The sequence below is a fragment of the Osmia lignaria genome, chromosome 6 (genome assembly GCF_051020975.1).
Source record: "Osmia lignaria lignaria isolate PbOS001 chromosome 6, iyOsmLign1, whole genome shotgun sequence".
In the NCBI taxonomy this organism is placed as follows: domain Eukaryota; kingdom Metazoa; phylum Arthropoda; class Insecta; order Hymenoptera; family Megachilidae; genus Osmia; species Osmia lignaria.
Window position 1 is genome coordinate 3,268,266 of NC_135037.1, and position 27,315 is coordinate 3,295,580.

The 27,315-nt window shown below is 43.3% G+C and overlaps 1 protein-coding gene across 3 annotated transcripts in view; it reads right to left on the reverse strand.

The window, feature by feature from the left end:
- Positions 1–27,315, reverse strand: part of Tmtc2 (Transmembrane O-mannosyltransferase targeting cadherins 2) — a 244,380-nt gene that overhangs the window by 62,487 nt on the left and 154,578 nt on the right. For all 3 annotated transcript variants that reach the window (XM_034318557.2, XM_076688867.1, XM_076688868.1), the window contains exon 9: positions 19,114–19,358. In XM_034318557.2, the coding sequence (XP_034174448.1) occupies positions 19,114–19,358 (245 nt within the window). The remainder of the gene's footprint in view (positions 1–19,113; positions 19,359–27,315) is intronic.

A 27,315-nucleotide genomic window follows, 5' to 3' on the forward strand; every position in this document is an offset into this window, starting at 1 on the left:
ATTATTCACTTGGACTACTTTTCCAGAAGAGTATTACGCGCCGCCGCTTTCAGCCGTCGGGATAGCCGCGCTTCAAACCTGTGAGATGCATGTCTTTTGCATGGCCGACCTCGTCGACGTCCGTCGCCATTATTCTCGCGACAATCGCCTCCTCGAAACGTCTTCTCCTCGCATCCACTTCGAGCTCCGCTTCCTCTCGATGCTTGCCGCATCGAAAAACGTCTTCTCGAGGATCGAGAATTTCTCCGAAACGACGCTCTATCGTTCGAGACGTCAAAGAGACGCCGGTGACAATCGATTCACCAATCGAGTTTTCCTAGAGAAACATTCGCTCCTGATGCAACAAAAAGATTTCTCCTCTCTTTCCTTCAACCGATGCTTGTTCATTGTTGTTTCGCTCGTATCTAATTGTTTCCGGTTCGACGATATTTTTATAGAGAAATCTTTTTTTTTTTAATGAGATAAGAGAAACAACGGGTAATCGCATAAAGAAATTCTTTTTCCGAAGTATCTTGCAAACTGGGTTACAAATTCAACAGTGTCTAACAAAAGAGTTTGCTATTCAATACTCCGGTGAAACAGCACGATCCTTTGTAGATATTTACATTGAAGCATATTAAAAATCTTTCGTCGACAAGATAGTTGTAGCTATCTGCTTGTTTCCTCGCGATCGTTGGGTGCGCTTGAACCGTTTTTCGAGAGAGTAACGTGCTCCGCGCCGTACGCAAGCACAGTAAAGCAGCACGATTCCGTTGAAAATACGCCCTCGAGTTATAGGCAACAGAACAGGGCACAAAGAAGAGGAGCATCTCGAGTTGTGCATCGTTCGACGTCCATTTTTCGACGAGTGTGCCGTTCCTCCGGGAAAAATTAGGGACGTAAATTCACGGCCGGTTCTAACAAGGAATTCAGAACGATCGTAGTGCTGCAGTTTAGTACGCTCTCAGAACAGTTCTGTTTTTCCTTTTTTCCCCCTTTCTTCCTTTTTTCTACCTGATTACGTAACTTGACGATATCGGGAGAAAAGTAGTCGGTGCGACGAAAGTAGTCGCTTTACCGGATGAATGGTTAATCAAGCTTGGAACCTGATTTACCAGCTGGCTCCTACCAGCCGGTAAATTAACAGAACATTCTCCTCGAAATTTTCAAATTTCTCCTATCTCGTCGAATCTACCACTCCTCTTCTCGCGACCAGTTGTATAGCACCTCGGATTAATGTTACACTTGATGAATAATTAATGACAGGTTTCAGAATTCGTTGCTAAACGCTTTAATTTATTTTTTTACGAGTCCCATCTGAGGATTTAATTACTTTGTAAAATAACGATCAAAGGTTTCATTATTACTCAAAGTGCATGGTATTTAATTTTGAATTTGTAATGAATACTTTTAAATATCAAATGTAGCCAAATGAAATATTAATTACGAGTTTAAGGTATTCTGCAACTTTGGTGCATCCCTTTGTACCATTTACCATGTAATAAAATAACTACTGTCAAATTGTAATCTCCCTTTTCTTATAATCATAAAATGTCACAAAACGTACCATCGGAGCAAAGGAGACTTTTAATATTACAAAAATTACACCGGTAATATGAAACAGCAAATTGATAATTAATCCTTGTGTCGCACTAATGATGAGCATTTCTACTGCGCCAGTCAATGTGTTAATATTACAGCATACTAATCTCCAGAAACGTAGTGGCTGTAAATGAGTAACCTAGACCAGATTAACAGTACAATTGATTAATAATTAATCATGGAAAGTCGTGTTACGTTGACCTATACTACTTGCACCACTCGTGTATGGACAACAAAGTTCAAGTCAATCTTACCAAAGATTTATGAGAGGATCTTATCAGAATTGTTGCAATTTTTCATTGAAGAAGAAAGTGTTTTATCGCTGGCTATATAGAGCCAGAATGGAAATTAAAGCACGAGATTGGAAAGGGATCGCATTTCAGCTTCAAACGAGTAGATATTCGTCGCTCGGAGGCAAACGTTTTGTTGCTCTAAGGAAACTGATAATTTGATACTTTGACGCTTTAAGATATTCGCTGACTTCAAGATTTTCAATTACCTTAATGGTTGCCTAACGTCTCGCTTTGAATCTCCTTAGCTAGAGTTGCGAATCTATTCATCCGACAGCTAACGATCCCTTTTAAGCAATATTCACTGATATAGACTGTTTTTAGACTTCGAAATTTATATTAAGGATCACTTAACTTTTTATCGTGCAAAATACGAAACTTTCCTATGAATATCCGACAGACGATTTCCGATTTCGCGAAACGATCCATGACTTATTAGCGTTACGGATGAATGGGGTCAGAAGTTGGAACGCGTTTGATTCGTCGATAATTATGTTCAAAGGTTTCGCGAGTACAATCGCGGAGATGCAGCGGGTGCGAACAGGTTTCGAACGGTCGTCACGTCTTTGTGATTGCCGTGATTGTCGATGGTCGGGCCTCGAATACCGAGTCGCAAAGCCACGGGGACAAACAATTAGAGCGGTAAGTCGAGCGGGCCAATTAGGTGACTGACTGTGGGCTCGAGCACCGAAAGGAGAAGCAGCACGCGATACGCAAGAGGACTAATCGGCGAGGATAATTGGATTAAATTGCGGGCTCGCGTTTCGCGCATTTGAAATCTGGCCGCTGCCCTCCCACGCCTTTGATTTATACCCACGAACGGGGGGTAACGAACCGTCCCTCGGTCGAGGACCCCCGTTCGTTTCCGCTTTTGCGACGAGACTCCCAGCTTCAGCTCTTTGGAAACACCATTAATGCTTTTTGCGGTTATTGCTGCAAAAACCATTAATTAACGGGGCAGAAGAAAGGGAGAGTTGATTTTCATGTTGGAAATGCAATCGTCGCTCGTTTTAATGCAAAACTTGAACTTGAAATATTGCTAATGTTTCCTGGAAATCGCTTCAACCCTTTCAATCGCGTCTGATTATTCATTGGTTAATACTACTGATACTGGTAATTAACGTATTAAGAGATCGTCGATGCCACAAAATCTACCCGCTAATTATAAACTGCAAAAACCCTTCGTGATTTTTTTTTAATACGAAAGGAGCGTATAATTACGAATCGATATCGAAAAGCTGTACGATGGGGTTCCATCTGCTAGTGTCCAAGCAATTTCAATTAAAAGGTAACGTAACGGCGTTCGACGAAAATATAAAGGTCGCGATTTACAACGCAAACGGTGGCTCGCATAAATATTCAGGCCGGGGCTTCAGCGGATTAAGATATATTCCCGACACGTATGCAGGTAACGACGCGTGCATGCAGCCGGTCGAGCGACGGATGAAATAACTTTTTTTCTTTTTTCTTTTTTTACTTCGTGTTGGGAAGAGATTTAATCGCGTCGCTTTAATGCCCGAACAACGTGTCCGTCGACGCTTCGTTCTTGCTTCGAACTTTAATCCCGTTCACTGTCATCGTCACGATGTTACGAGGTGATCGTTTGACAAAAACTCTGATTAACGCGACGTACACCGTAGGAGTTTGATAATTACGAAAACAGAGCCGAAGATATTTTCGCGATCTTTAAGAAGATAATGGATGTTTAATTAGCCGGAAGAGCGCAGGAAAAGATAGCAGTCGATAACGTGACCGAAGAGGATTAGGCAAGTTTAAAGAGGAATTAGCAAAAGTCGGGAAGGATTTCTGGCAAGTTGATCGAGAACCAGTTCGACTTTTTAATTGCAGATTAATTGACGCTCCATTTGGAACGTACGGGCTACTTTTGTAGAGAATTTCGCCGTGAATGTAGTTAGTTAGAAATGGAAAATTTGCGATCCACTAACCGCCCGTTTCTAATCCATTCTGATTTTCGCTGGTTTGTCAGGCTGACGGTTTTTTCAGGTGTTTCGCGGTACGTGAATAGCCGACGAAAGGCCGTCGTTGGCTCGCGGCGCGTATGGTAATTTCCAAATTAATTTCGCAGCCGAGTTTCATTAAATACCCGTTAGCTGGTTGCCCGCTCGTGCACGTGGTCGTACACGCTCGACTAGAATAAACAATATTTGTTGGAAAGGGAAAATTGATCAAACTCCAGAGGTGTAAGCCGGTTGAAACTTTCGCGAAATTATTTCGAATTCAGCCTGGTCGCGCTTGTATTAAATTTACATTAGACAAATACGCGGAGCGGGCCGACGCAAACAACGAAAATTGTTCAACCGACTCAACTAGCCGGGAAACGATTCGAAATTTACGCGTTCCAGAACGGGCTGAATCGATTGTTCGGGCGCAACTCTGCCGACCGGTGCGCACCAAACCAGCCCCGTTCCATCGTTAAAACGAAGAGAAAAAGATTTTCTAATTCCCTGGCCATTTTTCTTCCATCGTAATCGTACCTCGTTCCACGATACCAAGCGATGGGATCGAGGCCTGTCTTGATATCCTTTGATACATTCGCGAACGGAATTGATACTTTTACGAGGATTTTGAAATACGGTGAATGATTCAAGATTTATCGAGGCAGTACTATCGATAGGTATCAATTATAGGCAAGATTTTACAGCCGTTTAATCCCTTTTGATCTAGTGCCAACCTATATTCGAGAAAGCATTTTCACTTTTTTATTCGATGAAAAATTGCAGTCGAATTTAAGTGTTGTAAATTAAAATTTTTCCAAGATCTATATGTTTCCTGAATGATCGGTATCGATGTTGAACGATCACGTTATCGGATCGATCCCATCGCTACTCGCGATTCGAATGGTTCTCGAAGACGATCCTCCAGGGGACTCGAACCGCTCGATTGCAAAGCGAAACGAACAATCAGACACCGGTCTGAATTAGGAGCGCTCAGCGAATGGATTAATTTCTGTCTGCGATCCGATTGACGTCGCGGGGAGGGTGGGTCGTTCGAGCTTTAATTTCAACCGCATTTACTCGTTTCGTATTATGGTCGCGTAATATCGAGTATCTCCCACGAGGGGAATGGAAACTCGCGATAATCGCATCGAGGAATTGTTCTGCGCGATGACGAGACGGTAACCGACGAGCTTCGAATGCGTTATTTCACGATTAACCCTTCGGAAAATTAATTATCCGTCTGCAATTAACGACGACCAATCTAGATGCCTATAAGCCATCAATTTACGAGGAATCAAACGTTTTAAGCTTTTCGAATATTCTAAGAATCATGGAAATATTAAGGATAATTATGTAACTCGATGCAGGCGAAAAATACACGGTTGAACGAAAGAAGAGGAGGAAAATCGAGAAAACTCGATAACTAATAATCCTCATGTTTGTCGAAGTTTCATTTTGGCTCGGTCGGAATTTTTATTAAACTGTAGAAGTATTTACGGCAGTCTAGTTGGCGAGAAAAGAAGAAAAAGGCAAAGATAACGAGGCCAGGGCAATAGAATGTTTATTGCGTCTAGTTTCGCGTCATAAAGCTAACGGCGAGAAAGAAAAAAGGAGCAACCGGCCAGTAGTTAAAAGTTCTATCCTAGCTAAAAGGTCTTTACGTTCTGACGAACTTTCTTCTTCTTCGCCGGTGCGCTTAACCATCCTGCTCATTAAATGTTTATGAAATCATTGTTAAACGACCACCGGATTTGTCTACAGGTTTTATTTGGCGCAAGTCGATCAATAACCGTGAGAAAAATGTATTTAACGTGTTAATTAAAGAGCTGTCAATTAACGTTTATATAAATAACAATATTTCCAATCTCATGTCTGTCATTTCTGTTATGGAAATTTTAATTATTAATAAATATTGTATACTGTCTCTGAATAATTCATACAACATAAACATTATTCATTCATTCATAAATTTTTATCATAACAGGATGATTCGTGCATTTCTTCTTTTCTTCGATTATTTCTGTATACAATATTGGATAGTATCGTACAACGGGATGGAAACGTTGGAAACTATTGAAATTTCATTATATTTTACAAGCACTCGTTCGAACAACCGATCGTTCTATTAATCCCCTGTTAATTGTCTTTCATTCGATCCCCTTCGGAATGTCGATCGCTTAGAGATCCTTTCGAAATTTTTCGCAATGCGCGGATCATCCCCTGGGATATACAGCTTCCCGTTCACGATTTCTATCCGCCAGCAAATCTCTGCTATAGAACAAAAGCTTCGCCTGGTATTCCTGCGAATCTGGAGACGAGAGAGTCTACTTAAAAAACAGCAAAGAGAATGTAAAATCATCCGTCGAGTTGGAAGGTTGGCGAGAGGGGTTATCTACGGCGTCCAGACGATTTTTTCCAACCCGTTTATCCGCCGTTATCCGATTCACCGCGACGTTTTAATCAGACTCGAAAATTAACGCAACCAAAGTAATTATCAGCGTCGCTCGTAAATCATCCCCCTCCGGCGACGGAAAGAGTAGAAATGTGACGCGGATTTTCGTCCAGTTTGTTCGCGTCGAGAACCGAGAGGATTCAAGAATTTAAGATTTTCATGAAACTTTACAGACCTGAAAACTTCAAAATAAGAGAAGACGTTTTCTTTTATAATAGCAGAAATTTAAGTTTAAGGGATGAACTCTATGAAAATTTACACATACGAGACTATTTTTAAAAATTCAGAGACTATCTCAAAATAAATGTAGAACAAAGATCTTAAAGAAACGAGATGACGATAAAATACTGTCTGTCGGTTGATTCTGTCGAACGACCAAGAAATTACCAACTGCTAATGGCCGGGTCCCTCGACTTCGTTTCATTTCCTTCGTCTAATCGCTCGATTCGAAAGATTCACGCCTTCGTCTGAATGGAACACGTCGCTCGGCATCCTCTTGAAAAGTTCCATCTCCTAGGGAAACGGATCGAGTCGACCGCTATGAAATTCCATGAATGGAACAACGCGTCCCTCGACGCCGAGAATCACGGATCCCTGATAATCGTTTTCTTCTAGGTAAACGGAGAAAGACAGCGAGGGACTTCCACAGCGTATTATTCCAAAGTTTCGTCCGATTTTCCAGGCGAACGGCCAGCTAGCCTCTGTACTCTGCCGGGGATACGCGACCGAGGGTCATCGCGATAAAACATCGGAAACTGGCGAAACTCCGTTGTAATCTTCACGGTGATGCTTTACCACCCGCACCTACATACACACATTTTCGCTGAAACGTTTCTCCACGTGTCCCTTTCTACTATATCGTGTACACTATCGTTCAAAAGTCCTGGGACACTTGCTAAATGCCAGATAAATTAGAGGAAAACTTTGGAATCAGAAAAAGTTTGGAAGTTTAAGAAAAATTTTATGTATCTCAGGATATTTTGTTTAAAACTGGACATTCGTGTTGACCCTGGTTTCCAACATTGTTCTAAGACTTTTGAAACGTAATGTACCCCACCAGACCCGGGTGTTCTTCGCCCTTTGTGAACCTAGGAAGGTTCTTGGGAACGTCGATTATACACGTGTGTGTGGGTGGACGACCGTCGTAAAGTCCTGAGAGATATCGCGGCAACGATTAGACCCTCGTTTCGGGAACTAAATTTCAGCAGGTCCCGAGCAACATTTTCCCACCCCATCTTCGATCTTTGGTGCGTTTATTTTCGCGCGGTCCAAGCCCAGAGTATCCTGCAGGAACACGTGGACGAGAAATCAATAACGAGGTCAGATTTCTCGACGAGCTTCTACTTCAATTTATAATAAACGGTATCCAGTTACAATTCTTTTGATTTAATTTTTGCTTCTGTTATCGTACAAATGGAACTCAAAGCGATACGATCAGTCCCAATACCATTTTTCGAACTCGAACTATTCAAAGTCATTGAATTTTATTTTTCCATTCATCCTTTGCTGCGCGATATTCAGGATATTGGCTCGTAAACGAATAGTTTCGAAAAATTTGAAGTAAAAAAAAATACACATCGAACAAATACCTCAACTTCGCGAACTTTCTATCCGATACAATGACCATTCGGTAAAAATCAATAAAAGGTAAAACACAGAAATTCGTTACAAGCCACCCAATATCATTGACGATTTTTCGCTTACAACGATTCCGCTCGGCCATTGCTTTCCAACTATTGCCGGTTGGTACACCTGGTCGGGTCAGATTCTTAAGTATCGCGATACTTTGAACATCGTTCCGGTGAAATGAAATTTCCTCTGGCTCCCGGGGATGATTTTTATCTCCCTCTCGTTGCTTCAATTGCGCGGCAAGGAAATTGAATCGCTCGGAATTGTTTTCAGTTTGAACAGAAGAAGAGAGAAGGAGGAACGAGCGGGGAGGGGAGGAGGAGAAACGAAATTATGGTTTTATGGGCCAGGAAAATATCCTACGGGAACGGTGTGATTATTTCTGCTGGCTGAGTATGGCTGTCTCGACAATTTCTTTCTTTTTTTTTTTCTATTTGTTTTTCGTTTAGGGTGGCCAGCTGACCCGCACGTGGCGCAAAACTTGGCAAATTTTTCTTTCGCGAATCGCTGAAGAAAGAAGGGTCTGATATTGGGTCGCAGAGGTAAGTTTTTGTCCCGTGGAAGCGGGTGTCGGTCGAATTAACGTCGCAGTGGATACGGACGATCTTAATCAGACCGTTGGAATCGATAAACCTGCCGGCCGCATCTCACTCGGGGAAATATGACTGATGAGATTTGAAGCTCTGTTCGCTTTTGACGTCTGCGAGTGGCGAGAATAGCAGTCGGTCATTTTTCTTAATTTCACAAGCCACGTCTGCTGAGAACGGTGCCGTGGAAAAAGTACGCGATTCCTCTTATTCTCTAAGAACTGGACTCAGATTTTTATACATTTCTCAAATGAAGTGTATTATTGTCTGCTCGATGGTATTGGTAAGTTTCTATAAGAGCGGACGAACAAAAAATTGGACCGTAAATTTCGCGATTTTATTCACTCGGTTGGCGCCTTCTGTTTTTCTATACGGTCGTTATTTTTTTCGACAGCCTGTATACGACTCACCCTCGACGAAGACCATAGAAAAAACATAAATTCGCGGTAGATCTTTCGAAAGCAATGTACGTGGCGTAACCTGGCTGCCAGCGTCGTCAAGTAACCGAATGGTCCATTTAAACGAGGGTCGTTTCATTCCCCCTTTTCTGTTTCCGTTGAATCGGCCAGAATTTCGTTCGCGTACAAGAAGTCCGTGGGTAAAACGACCGCCAGTAATAAGCGTCTTAGCAACCATTGCCTGCCTGCTTGTGGATTTCATTACTTAAAAACATCCCCCCAGTTTCGTTCGCGTTTCTCTCGGTGAAATGCTTTTGCGATCGACTCGCGAATAGGTCGAGAGTGCACGAAATGGTCAGAAGAAGCGATGAAATGGCGGAGTAATCAGGAAAGAAGACGAGACCGCGGTAGTATTAACGAAACTTCGACGCAATCTTTGAATGCCTCGAGTCGCGATGAAAAGCCTTACTTTCTCGCTTCGTTTCTTCGTTTTCGTTGCTCCACGAGAACAAATGGCCCAGTTTTCAGTGAAACCCGAACGAATCGCAGCGCCTCGCCAGGTGACAAAGGAGTCTGCTATGACCAAGCTGGAAGTGTTTAATTCGACCGAATGGCGACGCAAGAAATTCTATCTCCCCCTACTCCTGTATCCTCTTTTTACGCGCCGTTCTTTCGCATCATTCATTTTTTTCCTTTTTTTATTTTTTATTTTTTATCCCACGCAAAGGCATCCGCCACGCGATGCTTCAACGAGGGTGGGAGAAAACTGTGACAGAACGAAGGAGAGGAAAGAAAAAATGGTGGAGTGGGGTGTACAATGGACGTTCTTCTGGAAGATTAAAGTGCGCCTGTACGATGGCGAGCGAGCTGCCGGGGAATGGCTCACGTTAAAATTAAAATTGCACACAAAAACCTGTAGACTTGCACGGGCTGGGGGGGTTGGTCGGTCCGGGGTTGGATCGCCGTTCGAGCCGACCGTTCCCTCGTAATTTAAAAGCTTCTCGGTGTTTTCAACCGGCCCTTAGGAACGCGTTAGCCAGCCACGGAACACCGGTTACGGAGACCACCACGACGACGCGACGTTCCTGGAAATCGCCTCGAGTTTTCGTGACGCAATCGACGTGTTCCACTTTGCTGAAACGCGGCGGCTTGTATTTCGCGATTGAACGAACATGAATAGCACGCGGTACATTCGACGGGTAACCGCGAGTTTATAGAAACTGGATGCGATTTGCTTGAATGGCATTAAAAAAAAAAAAAAAAAAAAAAAAAAAAAAAAAAAAAAAAAAAAAAAAAAAAAAAAAAAAAAAAAACAAGAGCGTGAGAAAATTCCAAATTTCATCCCTTTAGAATATATCCGTTCAAATTCGTATAAACCATGTGTGTACACTCGCGCGTGAAAAGCGAGAGTTTAATATGTCGGGAAAATTTAATTGAAAGTGAGTTTCGAGACGGAAGTGTTGGATGCATTCAGCAGAAAAAATGATTTATCGTTGCGCTTGTTCGCAATTTGTTTTGTAAACACGTACGTGTATTCGTATAACTGACTTTAGTTCGCAATCTACGCGCACCGCGTTCATTTCAAATTTTCACCGCGCGAACGTTCGATCGCATTCTATCAGGAAATCGACATCTTTCATCGTCGCATTTTAATCACTCTTAAGTTACTGTTCGCTCGATCGCACAGAATATCCCGTTGATATTTCCGAACAATGACGATATCAAAATTCCTGTTCGCGTTTCCTGGATGTATTGAAATTAAATCGTCGAAAACGAGCGCGACACTTTCGACAGATTGAAAATCCACGAATGTTTGATCATCGGAACGTCCGTTTACGCTGACATTACAGAAACATCAAAATTACAATGAAATTTTCCAAAACATTCGTCGATTACGTTTTGCAATTGGCAAGGATGGTATTGAAACGTTACAAAAACCTGACTCGATTGTCCGCATTGTCATTCGTTTATTTCCAATTCCGTGAATCAAGTAACCCTCACGAAACACGTTCAATACGTTCACGAGAGTTCATCCTATATATCTGGTGTCGGTTTACGAAAGCGATTCGCGTAGACCCACCGAAAAATACCTCTAGGGATCCGAGAGCCACTATCGAGAGTAGAAAAAAAGTAGTCGAATGGAATGGGACATTATCGAGTCTATTACGGGGCGAGCAACGAACACTGCTTGTCGTGGTCTCGTTCCCAAGGGTAACCCTCCGAGTGTTCGAGACGCAAGACCGGCGAACGTGACGTTCGATTTTACCATTCAATGGTTGATCGACCTTCGGCAAACGTCCCAAAGAAAAGAAAGAAAGACAACCCTCCTCTTATTGCTTCTTGTCCACCGAAGTTTCTCTTTCAACCCCTGTCATCGATCCACTTATGCTCGAGTTCGTCACCGAAAGGCGATGAAAAGTGAATCTGGTGGTCTTAAGTTGTCAGAGAATCGTCCTTGAGGGAGTAGATATGTCGAGTAAAAAAAAAAATAGGAATTTCCTAGGGATTTGACGAGATCCCAACGAATTTACGATGTAACAAGAGAGGATAGGTGGTGGAAGGTCGCACGCATTCCTGGTGAAATTACGAAACGGGACGGGACAGGATGGGATGGGGTTTGGAATTCAGGAGGTGGATGAAAGTTAGGTCCGAGTCAGGGTTGTCGACGAAATAGGGTAGAGGAGGAATGGAGATTGGAGGGTGTGTACGCGCGTATACAATGTAGATGTGCTCGCACGGGCCATGGGGAAGGCGAAGGGACGAAGAACGGTTCGTAGATTGAGAAGATGAAAAGTAGAAGGGGCCGTGAAATTACCTCGAGCAGCATTGTGCGTCGCTCGGAGGGTTGCAAGCACCTAATTAGCCACTCAAACAGTGCAGCACAAAGCGGCTCTCTGTTATTAAAACAACATATAAAGAGAGCCGCGCAACCCTTATTTTTTGGACAAAAGAAGCGAACGGTAAGCTACTCAATGGGAAACATTGACTAACTTCTTGATGTAGCGACTAATATCTCTGGTGTCGAATAGGTAATTAGTATTCGAATTTCTAAGAAATTTCATTTAGAGCTTTGAAAACAAATTCTGTTCTTATAATTAGAAGATATAAATAATAGTATGAAAAATGATGCGATAAATAGATTAAGATCAAAGAAGTTTTTGTATAGTTGGTTTGGTTCGATAGAAGGATTTTTGATGGGCATAGTGTCTCATAGGAAAAAGTTTCCAAGTTCAAATTCTACCTACCCAATGGTACTAATGGCAAAAATCTAAGTTCTACTGAAGACAGAGATACGAAAGTCTAAGTCAAAGGAATAGTTCTCGTCCATTTGCCGAATAGAAAATGGATTGAAAAAGCAAAAAGCCTATGCCTTCTAACGCTGAACAACTTCGTTTCTGTATCAAAGGAAAGCAATATCGTGATTCTAAACAAGTGGTGACCGAGTGGCACAGAAATCTGTACCTGCTGGAGAAAATAAAACGCAATCTCCGAGTTATTTGTTGATCTTTATCGTCGTTGTCTGTTCACGAAGCCCGATAGAACTCGAATAACGTCGAATTTCAGCGAAACGATACCTACGATGAGGGGGAAAAGAAAGTAAACAGAAGACGAACAGCGATAATGATTCTCGTCCCCTTTTTTTATTGAACGATCATAAGGGTGGAGGCGAGTAACCCTCAGGGTCGTTTGATTAACGAAAATCGACGCGTGTCACGCACCATACCGTGTTGTGTCGGCGCACGGTTGGCCAGGACTAAATGAAAAAGGGCTGGAAACTTTCCGGTTATTAATTTTTTCTCGACTACGATCTTCTGGAAAGTTGGTCGCTCGAACGATGCCCGCGGAATTAACGCGAAGTCGCGAAGTTTGCTGCTGCCGTAATTGATGCCCCGTCGAAAACGACCAAAAGAAGAGAGAGAGAGAGAGAGACGGAAAGAGAAGAAACCTTCTCTTCTGGTGGCGAACTATATCGACCAGTTCCTTTCTTCTCTAACGAAATCAATCTAATCCATGGCAGAGTTCGCTTTTCTCCTTTAAGGCAATCATTCATACACCGCGACTACAGGATGAGGTATCCTCGAGTGATTAATCAAGACCGCCTAGAATGCCGCTGTCGTTCTTACATATTCCGGATACAATTACACCGCATACTCCATTCTATTCCCGCATTCTGCTAATTGGACACCGTTTCACGGAGGTACCGGGCGTAAATTCGTCCAGAGATAATCCCGTTTGTACCGTGGGCTACTGGAAGCATCCCGTGGTAAACGACGACCGCGACGTTTCAAGGGAGTACATTTATTATCCGGCGTGAAAAGCGTCCGGATAAAACGAAAACGCGGATGAAAGAAGATCTTTCGCGAGAAGTTGCAGACGGAACGGAACGAAACGGAGCGGTCGCTGCACGCCGGCTGGCTGACTGTCTGCACGTTCGCGAATTCTTTGCGATCCCGACGAACCGAGGCGCATAATTACGAGTGCAACGGCTCATAATAGATAGCGAAGCTGGTGCAGCCGTTTCGTCGAGGGCTCTGCTGTTTTCTGTCGTTCCAGAAACCGCGGTCGATAGGTTCGCGTCTGTGCAAGCCTGCTTCTCTCTTTCTATCCCTCTCTCTTCATTGTCTCATTATCACGATCCGTGATTGTCGTCTACGTTTGTTCAGCGAGCCATAGATTCTTCGACTCCGTCGACCCTGAAAAACATCTAACGATGTCTTCCCTCTATGCCTATCCACCGTTTCTTTCATCCCATACACCCATCCCCGTGCGTTTCCACATTATGTATATATCCACGCGATTCAACGCGTGGCAATTGACGCCAGCTACGGGCTTAAATCATCGCTCGGTCCGTTTCATTGAGTTACTGAAAAAACGGTGAAAATTTTTGACGTTCATTAGAGAGTTTCTCTCCCGAGTTGTTCGCGTTCCATACCCGGTATGTGTGTGTACATCCGCGCGTTACCCCCTTTCCGTGTAATAATTCTAACTGCGCCTCGCCTCCTGGAAATAAGACGATAAATCCTGCCGCGACTAAATAGCGATAAATTACGAGGCACGTCTAATTGCTGGCTAAGTACGAACGAATACGACGATAAATTAAATCCTGCTAATCGCTTATGAATCAGCCGTTGGTCGACTGACCAATTGGCGCTGCTGGATAATTTATCCAAGGATGAGAAGACAAACGAACATGTGGATAGAGTTTCTGAATGATATTAATTTTTTTTCAACGCTCCATTGCTTCGCATTACGCGTACTTCTGGTTAGGCTGAACGATCAACGGTTTATCTGGGAGTTTGGCGAAACGTAAATTACGTCGGATTTAATGTTCCCGGGCACGTGATACGGTGGCCTAACATATGTAACGAACGACACAGGAGCACGTCACGCGCGATAAAACCGCGTACATGGCGAACAATTTTCGTTTACCTTTATTTTAACGAGTCTGGCTGGCATCAACGGTTGCCACCACCTCGATAATTCACGTTGTTAAACATTCATTCTAACGATATCGAACCGGCCAAGTCTCGGCCACGCCGGATTTGTCGTGAATTCAATTTCTAGCCGGGTCCCGTGACCCCAACCTCCGTGATACTCTTATCTACCTTCTTAAATGTAAATTATCGTAGCGAGTTTCTGGGTTAAGATACGCCGATATTTCTTCCGACGATAAGAAACGGCACGGTGTAAACATAGGGTTAGAAATGAGACAATAATTAAATTCTCAATAAAATAAAAATAATTGGTTTACAAGTGGGAGAAATATTTTCGGCTAAGAGGGCAAGGTGCGCGGAATAGGATCGGTAGGGAACGATAAGGTGGTCGAGGAAACGGGATTCACGGTCGTCCAGGCGACGAGATAGCCTTTCGAATCGTAACTTTAAATTGGCTGGCAGAGTGATATCGGTGGCTTATGCGAACAGCATCGCGGAGAGCTTTCGTCGAATGGGTAACGAGCTTGCTCCGTCTCTCCCTCTTATTTCTCCGTTTGTCCGTCCTTTTTCCAACCGACTCGTTCGAGTTATTACTTCGAGCCGGCCTCGGGAAAACTTTTTACCCGCGTCGTAACTAGTTATAATGCCGGACCAGCCCGTTTCCAACAGGAATTATACGAAACTGCAATGGACTCTCTACCCGCGTACCTCGTGCATCGACGATCGAACCCTATTTAGAAGGGTTACTCGAGAATAATTCAACAAACTGAAACTTTCGAATCTGATTGCACGCCGCTGCGAACAGAGTGTACATTTGAAAAACAGATGTAACTCGCGAAAGCGTAAAGTTCCCGCTTGTATTGTGATTATAGAGTACCATTTGAGAACGCTCAAGTGGCACCTTCTTTATTTCTCTTTACGAATCAAGTTTAATGAATTTAACTGATGCTAATTGTATTCGACTTGTCTAGACTCGATAACAAAGAACGAATCGTCTAAATTGATGGCATTAATTGTTTTAATTTCTCTATAAAATATTTCACTTTTAAATTGTTGATTTTGTAACAGCGATGGTTATCGCGATTCAATATTCGACAGCGTGAAAATACCTTCGATTTTCCACGATTTGAACTGGTGCAATCTTTCGAACGATCGAATCGACGTCTCGGCTCGGATTCTTTCTGACAATTTTGAACTTAAAACGGTGCTCGATCGAAGCGAGACACGGTCTCCCAGAGGGGGTTCCAGGTCGGCGACGTTTCCTCGGCAGAATGCAAAAAGCTCGAACCGGAGGAATTTCAATTTGCCCCCGATATCAAATATTTCGGATTCCCTGATAAAGCGAGAAGGCTTTAATCAATTAGGCGGATCAACTGGCCGCGTAGAAAAGTTTCCGTGGAAACGTGCCAGTACCAGAGTTCCTCCAATCATCAGATTTGTCGCTAAGGTTTTTTCTTCAAGTAAATTAATCGTTATTTATCCGAGTTACCATTTTGAAAGACGGTGCCACCTTATAAAATAACTGTGTTTGTTTCGTATATTTTTAGCAGATTCGTCGAGGCAAGGTGTACGTAATCAGCTAGTAATACAGCGGAAGGGTGTAGGAGTAAGGGGGTTGAACGGCAGGGTAATGTAGCGTGCACACGATAAAAGCAATGCGCGGTGAATAATAAATAGGGACGGGGACGGAACGGTGGTCGCTTCTTAAAATTCCAAATGGCCATCAGGCAATAAATTATTAATACCGTTTAACTAGAAATTTCCTGAATTTGCATTCGAATTCATCGGCGAGTCGTGCAATCGCGGTCGATATCTGTTTCGTTTCGCGGGTGTATTTTACAGCGGACGGGCCGACAAATTATTTCGCGTTTCGATGCTTCAGCCCACTTCGAGCGTGAAAATTACACGCAAGCGGATTGCGCCATTGAAAATCCTCGTTGAGACTTGTAATCCCTTTTTTTTTTTTTTTTACTGCCTCTGTAATTGGTGCACTTGATCGAATGTCATTTTCCAATTTACTTCAACGAGTAGGTTATTGATATTATTGTTAATAACAGCGTAGTTAAATTTATAGCCAACCGATCGTTGACCCACATTCCTTCAAGCGCATTATTCACTTTCGAAACTGGTGTAATTTCGACGGTGCTTAAAATTCTTCTGCCATTTTTATTTTTGCCTCTTGTTAAATCAAGGTTGACAAAGATGGATATTTAGTAAAGATTAATCGACGCGATGATTGATCGAATTTATCTTGCAAAGATAAGGGTGTCCTGATAATATTGACGTGTATCTTCAGCTTATATTGATGATTCTTTCGCACGAAGGAGTGTTGCAAACGACCGATACACTCGGCTGTTTAATATGTTTCCTTGGAAAGGGGAAACTTTCCCCTTTCTCATAGAAAATGTTCCGGAAATATTGCAAGTCAGCTCGCCAAATTTAACGCTTTAAGATATATTAACACTTCGAAGGTGTTACATTTTGTTAAATCTTCCACCCTTGTGATTTCAAGATGAAATTACCTTCGATTTGGAAAAAAAAAATGTAGTTCGCGTCAACGAGCAACCGGAAGGAATGCGGATCTCTTGGTGTATCAGGGACGTGTTTTCCTCCCGTACACCTTTTACCGACACACGTATATCCAACGAGCGGCAGTCTGCGGCGAGAGCCACGTCGAGGCGAAAAATACTTTTCGTATAAATTGTCGCGCAGGAATTCCACGACGATGCGCCGAACAAAACGCGGCCACGCTTCGTGCACGTAGAAAGCAGCGTAGCTTGGCAGCCTTGTGTTGGCTGTGCTTCTAAAAGAAAGGGATAGAGAAACTCGTAAAAATGCAAACTTCTCCTTTCGAAGTCGAGCGCGAAGATACGCTCGTTGTACGAGCTGTTGTTGTCGTCGTCTACCCTCGGCTGGTATCCAAAAAGTTGGACGAGGCTGAGATAAAAAAAAGAGAGAGAGAGAGAAAAAGAAAACAGAAAAAGAGGGAAAATATAAACTGGTCGCGGTGGTTGGTGACTGCAGGAGCGGAAGGAAGAGCCAGACGAGACCGTGGAACCGGCAAATTCGCAAGAATTTCGCCACATATGCGGTCGAGCATGCGGCGAGAATTTCAGAGAGGAGCAGAGAGGGTAATTCGAGCGAGTGATTTCGAGACGGGATAGCAGAAGAGGTAAAGTTTGACGAGTAGAGAGAACACGCCTCTGCTACCTTGGTCAGACGCGTACCTACCTCAAGGAATTTCCTAACCAACAGACTCGCGAGACAATGATCGAGCAGCTGACTCGAAATTGCCCGCGGCTCGGATAACCTTGCAAAGCAATTAAGAGTTCTGACGATGGTACGACGATGGACCAAGAGAAATCGTCCCTAAATCGATCTAGACATCCCTAGGTATCCATAGTGTAGGGGATGAAAAGTTGGTGTATGGAAAAAATGAATGAAAATCTCTATAAAAACAGTCGAAACTGAAATAATGCAGCACGGAAACACTCAACTTTCAATTCACCAGACACAGTGAAACGTTTCAATTTTTAACTGAATATTTTATATACTATTTTATAGTCGACGTAGAAAATTGTGCATCAATTTTCGAAGCTCACAGAGAGATAATTAAATGCATTCATTTATTCCTGTAGGTATATAGTTGCTCGATCTGCAACAGGTTCCCTCACAAAGAAACGTTGTAATTAATATCCGTTTTGATCGATCAACATTTTGCATCGCAAACACTTTTCACTAAAAGGAGCTCTATTGAATGTATAATAGTGAAAAAAGAAAACATTAAAATCGATTGTATCCTCGTTCCGTACGGATAAACGTGTAACCTGACGCTATCCTGTCGAGTTCGACGATTATCGGCACGCGATTGAACAACAAAGTAGAATCATAATTCGTTTATCATCGATCGCAACGATACTTCGATTGTTCCATTATCTCTGGCTTCTTCATTAAATCGAATTAACTGATCGTACGATCGCGTTACGCGTGTTTCTCCTCGTATGAATTGCAATTTTCGCAATTACTCCGGGAAGGGAAACACGCGACTGAGAGGGGCTAATTAAACTTGTCGAGTATCGATCGGTGTAACAACGACGTTTTTTCTCAACGAATTCAAAAAGAATTCTGGATATATCCAGTATCGTAATTAACGTTTTATCCATTCGCAAGACATAACCGGCGAACGAATGGGAGAAAAAGTAGCTACCATCGATGCGACGACGACTGTTGTTTTCATTGCTGCGGGCTACGGTACGCGCGCGTATGCACACCGCAAATATGATTTTCAGTCGCGTCGTAAACTAAAATTAAAAATTTTAAGCTCGCCGTAATCCCTGCACACCGACTCGCCCCTCCTTTCCACCCGTACGCTCCTGTTGTGCCGGGAGCTTTTTTATTCCACCAACGTCGGGAGGAAAAAACGTCGACGCGTTTTAACTGATTCAATTTTCATTTAATCTTCCGCGAATTTCCGCGCGAAATCTTTGCCGAGAATTTCCTGCGTTACTCTTTATCTTTGAAAAGTGGATGCATCTTCTAAACGAACTAATTACGCGGTATACCTCCGTAGAAAAATAACCGAATCGAGGAATTAAGCTAAATCGGCCAATTAAGCCGGCATACATGAATAAGTTAATCGTAAATCCGCTCATCGGATCGATCCGGTAGACAGATATCGCGTCAAAGGGGAATCTGACGGATGTTGTCCAAAGTGGCACAGCTGCTGGTTGTTCCGACAGCTGTTTCGCGTTAATGGAGTAACAAGCAGGAAGCTTGAACTGACCTGAGGTGGATAGTGATCCGGCAAAGCGTCGAGTGCTTCCCTGTAAGCAGAGAGGGCCCTTTGTAATCTACCCTGATCGGCGTAGAGAACGCCTAATTGAAGCAGGGCCTGCACTCTGGCGGCTTCGTGAGCCCTTTTGTCCTTGAGACCGGACCCGTCCAAGGATGCGCCGGCCCGCAAAACCGCAGCCGCTTCCGTTCCACGTCCGACCGACGCCAGAGCCGCGCCCAGATTCACGTAAGCCTCTGTAAAGACAAAAGCAGCAGGGATGATGAGCACCCGGGAATCTTTTTAACCGAATAAACTGTTAAATCATTATACCGAAGATAACGTTCAATCAATGGCGCGGGTAGAAAATCAGACTGCGGGTATTTAATTCAATTATTCGAATAATACCTCATTTTCAAAACGGAAAGTAAAGTTCATTTAATCAAGAAGAGAATCCTGACCATGCTATTTCAAAACTTCCCGGTATTTTCAATAATTCCAAATTGATTTGGAATTTGATTTAAACCTTTCAGGATTGAACAAACAAAAGTAAACGTAATTCAAACGTTAGCTTGAATATTTAACGTGAAATAATATTTACATCAAACAAAACTTGAAACCGATTAAATAGAATCGAATAAACAGTTCGTGGTTTTCCAGTGCTTTTGTTGTGAATTATAAAAGTACCGGGTTGCTATGAAAATTTCAGAAGAATGGGAATAAATCTAATAAGTCAGGATGTAGCACAATAACAACAGAAGACGGCAACCGAAAAGCCTGTCCAGAGTTTCAAGAGGAAAGGGCCGCGGGTTCTTTTAGAATTCGGACAAAAAGGAAGGCGGCGGTAGGACCGTCAGTCTTTAGTATAAATCCGAGACATTCATGACGACGACGACCACTTTGTTTCTTGCCCTGTTCGTTTCTAATTAAAAGGGCACTTTACCGTGCTTTCCTCGCGATTTCACGGTGAATCGGGTTAAGTCCGTATAAATTTTCATACCCTGTTCCTCTTCTTCATCTTTTGTCGCGTGCAGCCTGTATTTCTTGCCTTTCAGTTGGTTAATTACTAAATATCGTGCGAAACGACCGGCCGTACGCTTCGCAGCTGCTCCTACGACGAAATCAGTCGAACACATCCATAAAGCAGAGATTTTAAGCTGGATTTCCGGCTAATTTCCGACTTTTCCTTCTGTCATTATGAAGATTTTAATTAAAACGGATTGGTCCGTTGAAAGGATTTCACTTTACTTTACGAATGCATGAAAAATAGCCTCAAAGATTTATTATGCTTTCTTCCATTATTGTTTTTGAACAGCTTCGATCTCGAAACCGCCTATCGATTACTCCTTTTTATTTTCCTTTTTAATTAATTTATTGCACACCGGTTGTTGTCGCTTAACGATCCACGCCACAATGGCTGAGCGACCAGGTCGAGAAGGTAAACGCGGGGGAACGAGGCGGACAAAAAGAGGGAAAAAAAAAAACACCGCGGTCGGTTATGAGTTTAATTAAAAATTTCAAGTTTCTCGGGAGGCATTCTTTTAGCCTGGTATACGGCTTCAGAATCTCTGAGGCCGCGTCACGAGGTAACCAGGGCCAAGTGAAACGTATTAAAAAGTTTATTTCCACTTTTATTGTCGCCCTTCGTGCAACGCGACCCTTTATACCGTGAAATGATAAGAAAAACAAAGGACGGAAAATGTATACGCCTGTGCATAAGAATGAACATATGAATTAAAAATTTCTAATTTCAATTCCTAAGTAATTAAACACATCGTTCATTACCGACAAATGTTTTCAATTATCTCCCACGAAAAGTGTACCCTTCTGTAGTTGATAAGAGATTAACTTTCTCCAGTCCAATTATTTACCGTTCAACCGGGTTTCTAATTCTAAGTGTAATATACTACGATCACGGAGACGGCTCCTAATCCCGATATCATCCTATGCTTGGATATTACAACCCTTGACGTAAGACGTTTACCCCAGTCTGCCTCGAGTTAACAGCATAAACAGGCGACCAGGGAGACTTTCACTAACGAGCCGTGTGATTGGCAAATTTTCCAAGGCGACGATATCGCTTCTCGGCAAATCTGATTTGGATCAACGAGATCGCTCAATGATACGAACGGATGAAAAAAATAGTTACGCTACAGGGTAATGATTTACCCTAATTATCCATAATTAATTACTCGTGTCACGCGTAGAAACAGATCGACCGGATGAACCCGGATGAACTTTGCAACATGCGCCGTGCAGGCATCTCTGAAAGATAGAAAACGCAGCTTTCTATCCGCGAAACGCCATCCGCAATTCTCCGCGTAATCCGTCACGATATCGGAGCTTTTCCTGGTCGGTCGGACGGCGGCGTTTTAAGATATTACACTCGCGGTGACTTGACACAAGGTGTACCAGCCTGGTACATGTATAAACGTTGCACAACTGTATTCAGGAAAGAAAGAGACACAGGAAAGTAGGAGAGAGAGAGAGGCAAGAGTAGTCGGGTACTCTAATTCCATAGAGTATCCCGGGGGACCGCGTCGAGGAAAATGGATTGCCCTGCTCCCGCCTCGTTCCTTATTCAAAATAATCTGAGGTATAGGTATCGTGCTGTTTCTGTTCCTTTGGTCGAGTATCCACCAGGAAATTGCCATTCCGTCGCAATACCTTTTACTCTTAACGCAAATTTTTTGTTAATTAAACGACGAAGCGATTCAATGCTTGCTTTTATATTTTTTAAAATAGGAAAAATCGTTCGTAGATAATTTGAAAGAAACCAGCTTCCTTTCTGATGATTTTATTTCGCCGCGATAACATCGAATTCATTATTGGGTGTTTATAGACGAAACTGTAGCAGAGAGCTTGTCGAACGATTGATTAATTAAAATCTCCTCGGTGCAATTGCAAATGTCATTTGCAATCAGGTTGCTGGATAGCTTGTTCTTATCGTTAAATATTTGCGTTATGCGTTTATTGTTTAGTCGAAGTTGAAGTGTCGATTTATTAAAAAAAATTTCAGATAATATTAACGTTGTCCCATTCTGGATGAAATTACCCGATAAACCAAAATTTATCACCTCATCGCTCTGCTATTCAGCGACCCAAAGACCATCACCGAGTCACCCCAATTTCTTTATCCATCTTCCTAACAATAAACCCCGCCACATCATGGACACCGATTCGGAGCGACGAGATATGAGAAATAACAAGTTGGAAAATACATCCTCTTATGTATGCGGTCGAAGTTTTGCAAGGAAACTCGGTGCCAGGGTAATATTTCATTCGTCAGGCGAAAAAACACTCGTTTCCGCGACTTTTCGCCAGTTCAACGTCGGAAAAACATTCGCGACGGTCCTCGAGTTAGGGAGCTAGCAAAAAGTCGATTCCTCGCGGTCGATTCGCGCATCGCGAGACGAAAAGAGGGTGGCTGAGGAGCGGAAACGAGGACGAAACACCTCGTAGAGGCTGCGTTTGGCAGCCAGATACATCGTTGCTCGTCTTTCGACGTTCGAGTCGAAGAACGGTGAACAGCTCGGTCGAAAGGTCGCGCGGGGTGTAAAAGCAACGCTCCGGGCTGCGAAGATCGCCGAGACTAAGGGTGGAAGAAGAATAGGCGGACGGAAACTGCTGTTTCATCTCTGACTTCGCCAACTTGGCAAGATCGCCGGCCTGTTTGCTTCCTAATTACGGAACAGAGAGAATAAGACGCGCTAGACCATGGTAAGGGAAGACGAAGAACCGTGGAAGAGAAGAAAAGAGACGGTGGTAAGTCGATGGTGGAAAAGAAAGGGCGAGATAGAGAGGGAAGAAGTGAATTCAACTCTGCCGCTCGCGGAATTAAGATTCCATCGTGCAGTCGAGTTTTGTGTGTGCCTTGCAATTTCCTGGTTAACCCGACCGCCCTCTTTCTACTTCGTACACGATCATCCCGCTTCCCGCTCGCGTTCTATTCCTTTCGCCGATATTTTCTTCATCCGAGTTTGTTTGTGTTTCAGTGACGTCGAGTTGAAGCGGAAGGAACAACGCATGCCTTCGAAAGCGTCGAGTAATGGGGTAAACCAATTTCGAATCATTAATTTAATCTAATTGCTTTCCGATAATTTTACGTTAATTTTCCTACGATTCGGATACAATTACACGTAAATGGAGCGAGAAGAAGTAATCCGTACGGATCAATATTGGGACTATTGTTAATTTTGAGGTACTTTTGTCGCCACGGTATCGCGGTGTGATTAATGTTCCAATCGATAACGAAATTCTATGATCCTCCACGAGCTTCTTTTTGTTCCCGTTCCCGGTGTAAATGATTCGTAACGGAGCGGCTTTTAAAACACCAGCCGATCGAGTAATTAGCAGACCGATAGGTCGCCAATTTGTGGACTGGCTAACGCATGCACCCTCTTCATCGTTGAACCGCGTTCGGTAAAGGGTGACTGTTTTCCATCGGGCTCGTCCATCGAAATTTCGTTCGTTTATCTTCAATTTCCGTTTGCAATTCGCCGCTAAAGCGAGTTCATTGAACTCGTTAGTAGAAAATTTGTGGAACACAATTTGTATGCGATTCGAAACAGATTACACAGAAATTTTCGTTATTTATTTTTTAATCATTTCTCGAATACGAACCGAAACGTCCAATTATTTTCGAAAATTTTTCAACGCATCACTGCAATTATAAGAGTGATAATATCGTGCGTATACGTGACTGAAAATGCATAATATTTAATTCGGCGTGTATTTTATTACGAAAAAACATTCTGTCGAACACGGTTTGCAGAAAATATTCAATTAGCTCCGAAAAGCTTGCGTGTTTTACACGAAACAAATCGCAAAGAGTGACAAGTAAAATTTATTTTATTATCGACTGGTCGGTAATTACATATTGCACGTGATTCTTTGGGAATAATATCGCGTTGGATCGCGTGCAATCAACCGTACAAGCTCGGTTTATCGAAACAATTACCGCAACGCAAAAATGGTGGTTGCCGGGATTAGCGAATAAAGACAAACAACGAGGAACAGTGCGCAAACAATTACCAGTGCGTTATGCCGAGTTCACACGCGAAACGGTGGCTAACCGTTAAGGGTGGGCGTGTCTCCACGTAAACAAATAAATAATATGTTAGCTAATGCGGCGTGTAATTGAGGGCTGGATGCGGACCGAACGCAAGAAAATGCAGTCCGTACAATTCGCGTTCGCGATATTAAATCGAATTTAGTTGAATTTAATTGAAATCCTACGGGAGTTACGTCGCCGCATCTGGAATGAATCCTGGTGCGGGAATATAGCATTTCAGACGAGAAACAGCCCGAGAAATATACGTACTTCGTTGAGTCGCCGCGATAAAATATCATTTGCTGAGTTATTGTGTATAATTTGCGCTAATTCACCGTGTACCAGCCGGAACAGAAAATTTTATCTTGGTTTCGCGTGCAATTAAACGAAACATTCTTTCACCCTTTTGTATCGAGATTACAACCCAACAAAGGATTGATGAAGCTTGAAACGCAACAATATCAAATTAATACGTTCCACTGATTTCTGAAGGAATCCGGCGACCTTTCGCAGGGTGAACAAAAATTTATGCGAAATATATATTATATATATTATACCTACGCATTTCTGGACCGTGGAGCACGCAGAGCAGGACACACGAGTTGTATCGACCCCGGTCGAGGCGAGAATGTGCGAGTCCCGTCGATACGTGTGTTTACGGTTTTCGTGTATCTAGTCTGTTTATATGAGCGTTCGTGTGCAGAGACGCCTAAGCGTATGTTTGCGCACGTCCAACTTGGCGTGTGTACCTAAATGCGTTTACCTGGCAACCCCGTTCCTTCGCTTCTTCCCTTTTCCACTTTTTGTTTTCCCGGAGACACGTCACGCTGCCAGAGGGTATCGTGACGACCGGAGTGGCCAGTTTACGGGTTTGTCTAAAAAGTGGTAAACCAACGAGTACCGGCTTACGTGGACTTCGAGGAGTGGCTACCCTCGAAATTTTCCATTCCTCTCAAACTCCCGTCAGAAAGGGGAGGAAAAAAGCCGTTTAAAGAGGAAACTTCAGCCGGCCAGGTAAACGGGAAACGAGCTTCCCATCCGATCCACTTTCAACCCGATATTTTAGCTCCGGGAAAAACTATGTACCAGTTTCCAAAGGTAGTGCGACGGCCTAAGGGCGAGGAGAATTCGTTTGCTCGTAATTTCGTGCGACAATGCGCTCTCTGAATGCACCACACGGGAAAAGGTAATTTCAGGAATTTCGAGATACAATTTCCTGTTTATTCGTCACCGCAATTCCTTGATCTCGCATGAAGAAACAGTTGTCTGTTAAATGGTAATTTTTCAGGGCTGTTTGTGTCTTTCGAGACAGTAAATTAACGTGCTCGAAGCAGGCTCGGATCGACCGAAACGTTTGAAGAACTGGAAACAACTGAGCTTCGGCCCTGCGTCGAATGCGTGAATTTGTAAACATATCCTGACTCGTCTCGTTGGACGGATTATAAAATGGTATTTGCGTATAGCACGCATAGTATTTAGATTCAATTCCGATAATTTTAGAAGGAAGAAAAAGAGTTACTTTATTTGATAAATTCGAGTAAATTGCTTTAACAATCAAGCCTTTGAGAATATCCATCGAACCGATTGTTCGATCGATGGAGATGCGAGGAGCCTGGAGAAAAGGGGGGTCTTGCAATAACGAAGAACGGAAGTCCTTGGTTGAACAGCCGTGTTCGAGCGAATCAATCGTGTTAAGTGCTCGTACGGCAATCCTGCTAATTTCCTACGATCCAACCCGGAATCTCGACGCTTGTTCGAATCTACGAAGGACCGTCTCGAGCAGTTCGTCTCTGTCCTTGGTGGTTTACCCGCGTCGAAGAGAGACCACGAAGGAGTCAATTCTACTGGGAATCGCAAAAGTTTCATTTAGAAAATTCGTAATTTACGGGTGATCGCGTGAACGTTACGATGATAAATGCAAATGTGCATCGCGAACGTAATTAATCACTCGATACTTTCAACTCCCCACCCCATCGGTATTTCAATAGGCGATCTTGTTAATTTCGCTGATTAATGGAATTCGCCGATGCGCGAGTTCATCGACGCCGTTTTGATAGCGGAAAGTCCACCGGGTATACTGATCAACCGTTATTAAGATATTGCACGGCAATCCATCTAATTTCCGGTGATCGATGCGGCCGAGTCGACGCTTTCGAAAACCGGCGACGATGGCTTTGGTTTTCCCCCTGTCGGGAAAATTGCTCGCGACCGTGGAAAAGTTAGCCTGACGAGCAATTAATCACGCTCAGATTTCGCGTGATTGTCGTTGCAATCGCCGGCCGCGAACCAGCCTCGCGGATTTTCGTTGACGGTGACGTTAAACGAATGATAAATTCGTCGCGAAGTTCTCCATTTTACCGTCAACGTAGCAAATTCATGGCGCGAATGTGGTTGACGGTCGCGTTCGCGTTTGGTTTAATCAAAGGAAATGATTTTTCTTCGATGACCGACCAATAACGTGTTTTACTACTGATAACGGCGGAACTCCTTGCGTTTACTTGAACTACTCGGCTATACTATTCGTACTACTTTTCAGCTGAACAATTTGACATTCTGCGAAGCAGAGTTCGCGTGTAACGATGCCCTTCCCTTCGAGGATTAATCCAACAAAGAGCACGTATCGCGAACGTGGATTCCGTGTCTCGTCCCGCAAACTAATCCGCGTTTCAAACGCACGGGACGAGGAATTTCTACTAACGGACGAATTCTGAATGGCTGGTTAATACGGTCTCGGGGTGTACACCATTGTCATTATTCGCAATGAATTACGGTGCTTGTTTTGCGCCCGATCGCTAAGGGGTCGTAATTAACACCTATCACCCGGCGTTCTCTGGGCTCGCTTCGCGAATACACCCGCCGCGTTTCTGCATTCCGGAGAATGTTTCGCTCTCGAGATCGGGGCTTTCGCGATCCCTTCGAGCGTCAATCTAATTACGCCAACGGAATTATTAGTTATTGTCTCGTCGACGATACTTGACAGGCATTGTTGTTCGTTTTGCAGAGTCACGATGCGTTGAAATTGATTCTCGATAATTTTGAATAGAGTTTCAGCTACGTACCAGCCAATATTCTCGTGTTACCACTCGACGTGTTTAGTAGTCTATCCGAACGTTTGTCTGCCGTTAGAGTGAAAATAATAGTGTGTTAATTAACACGTTCCG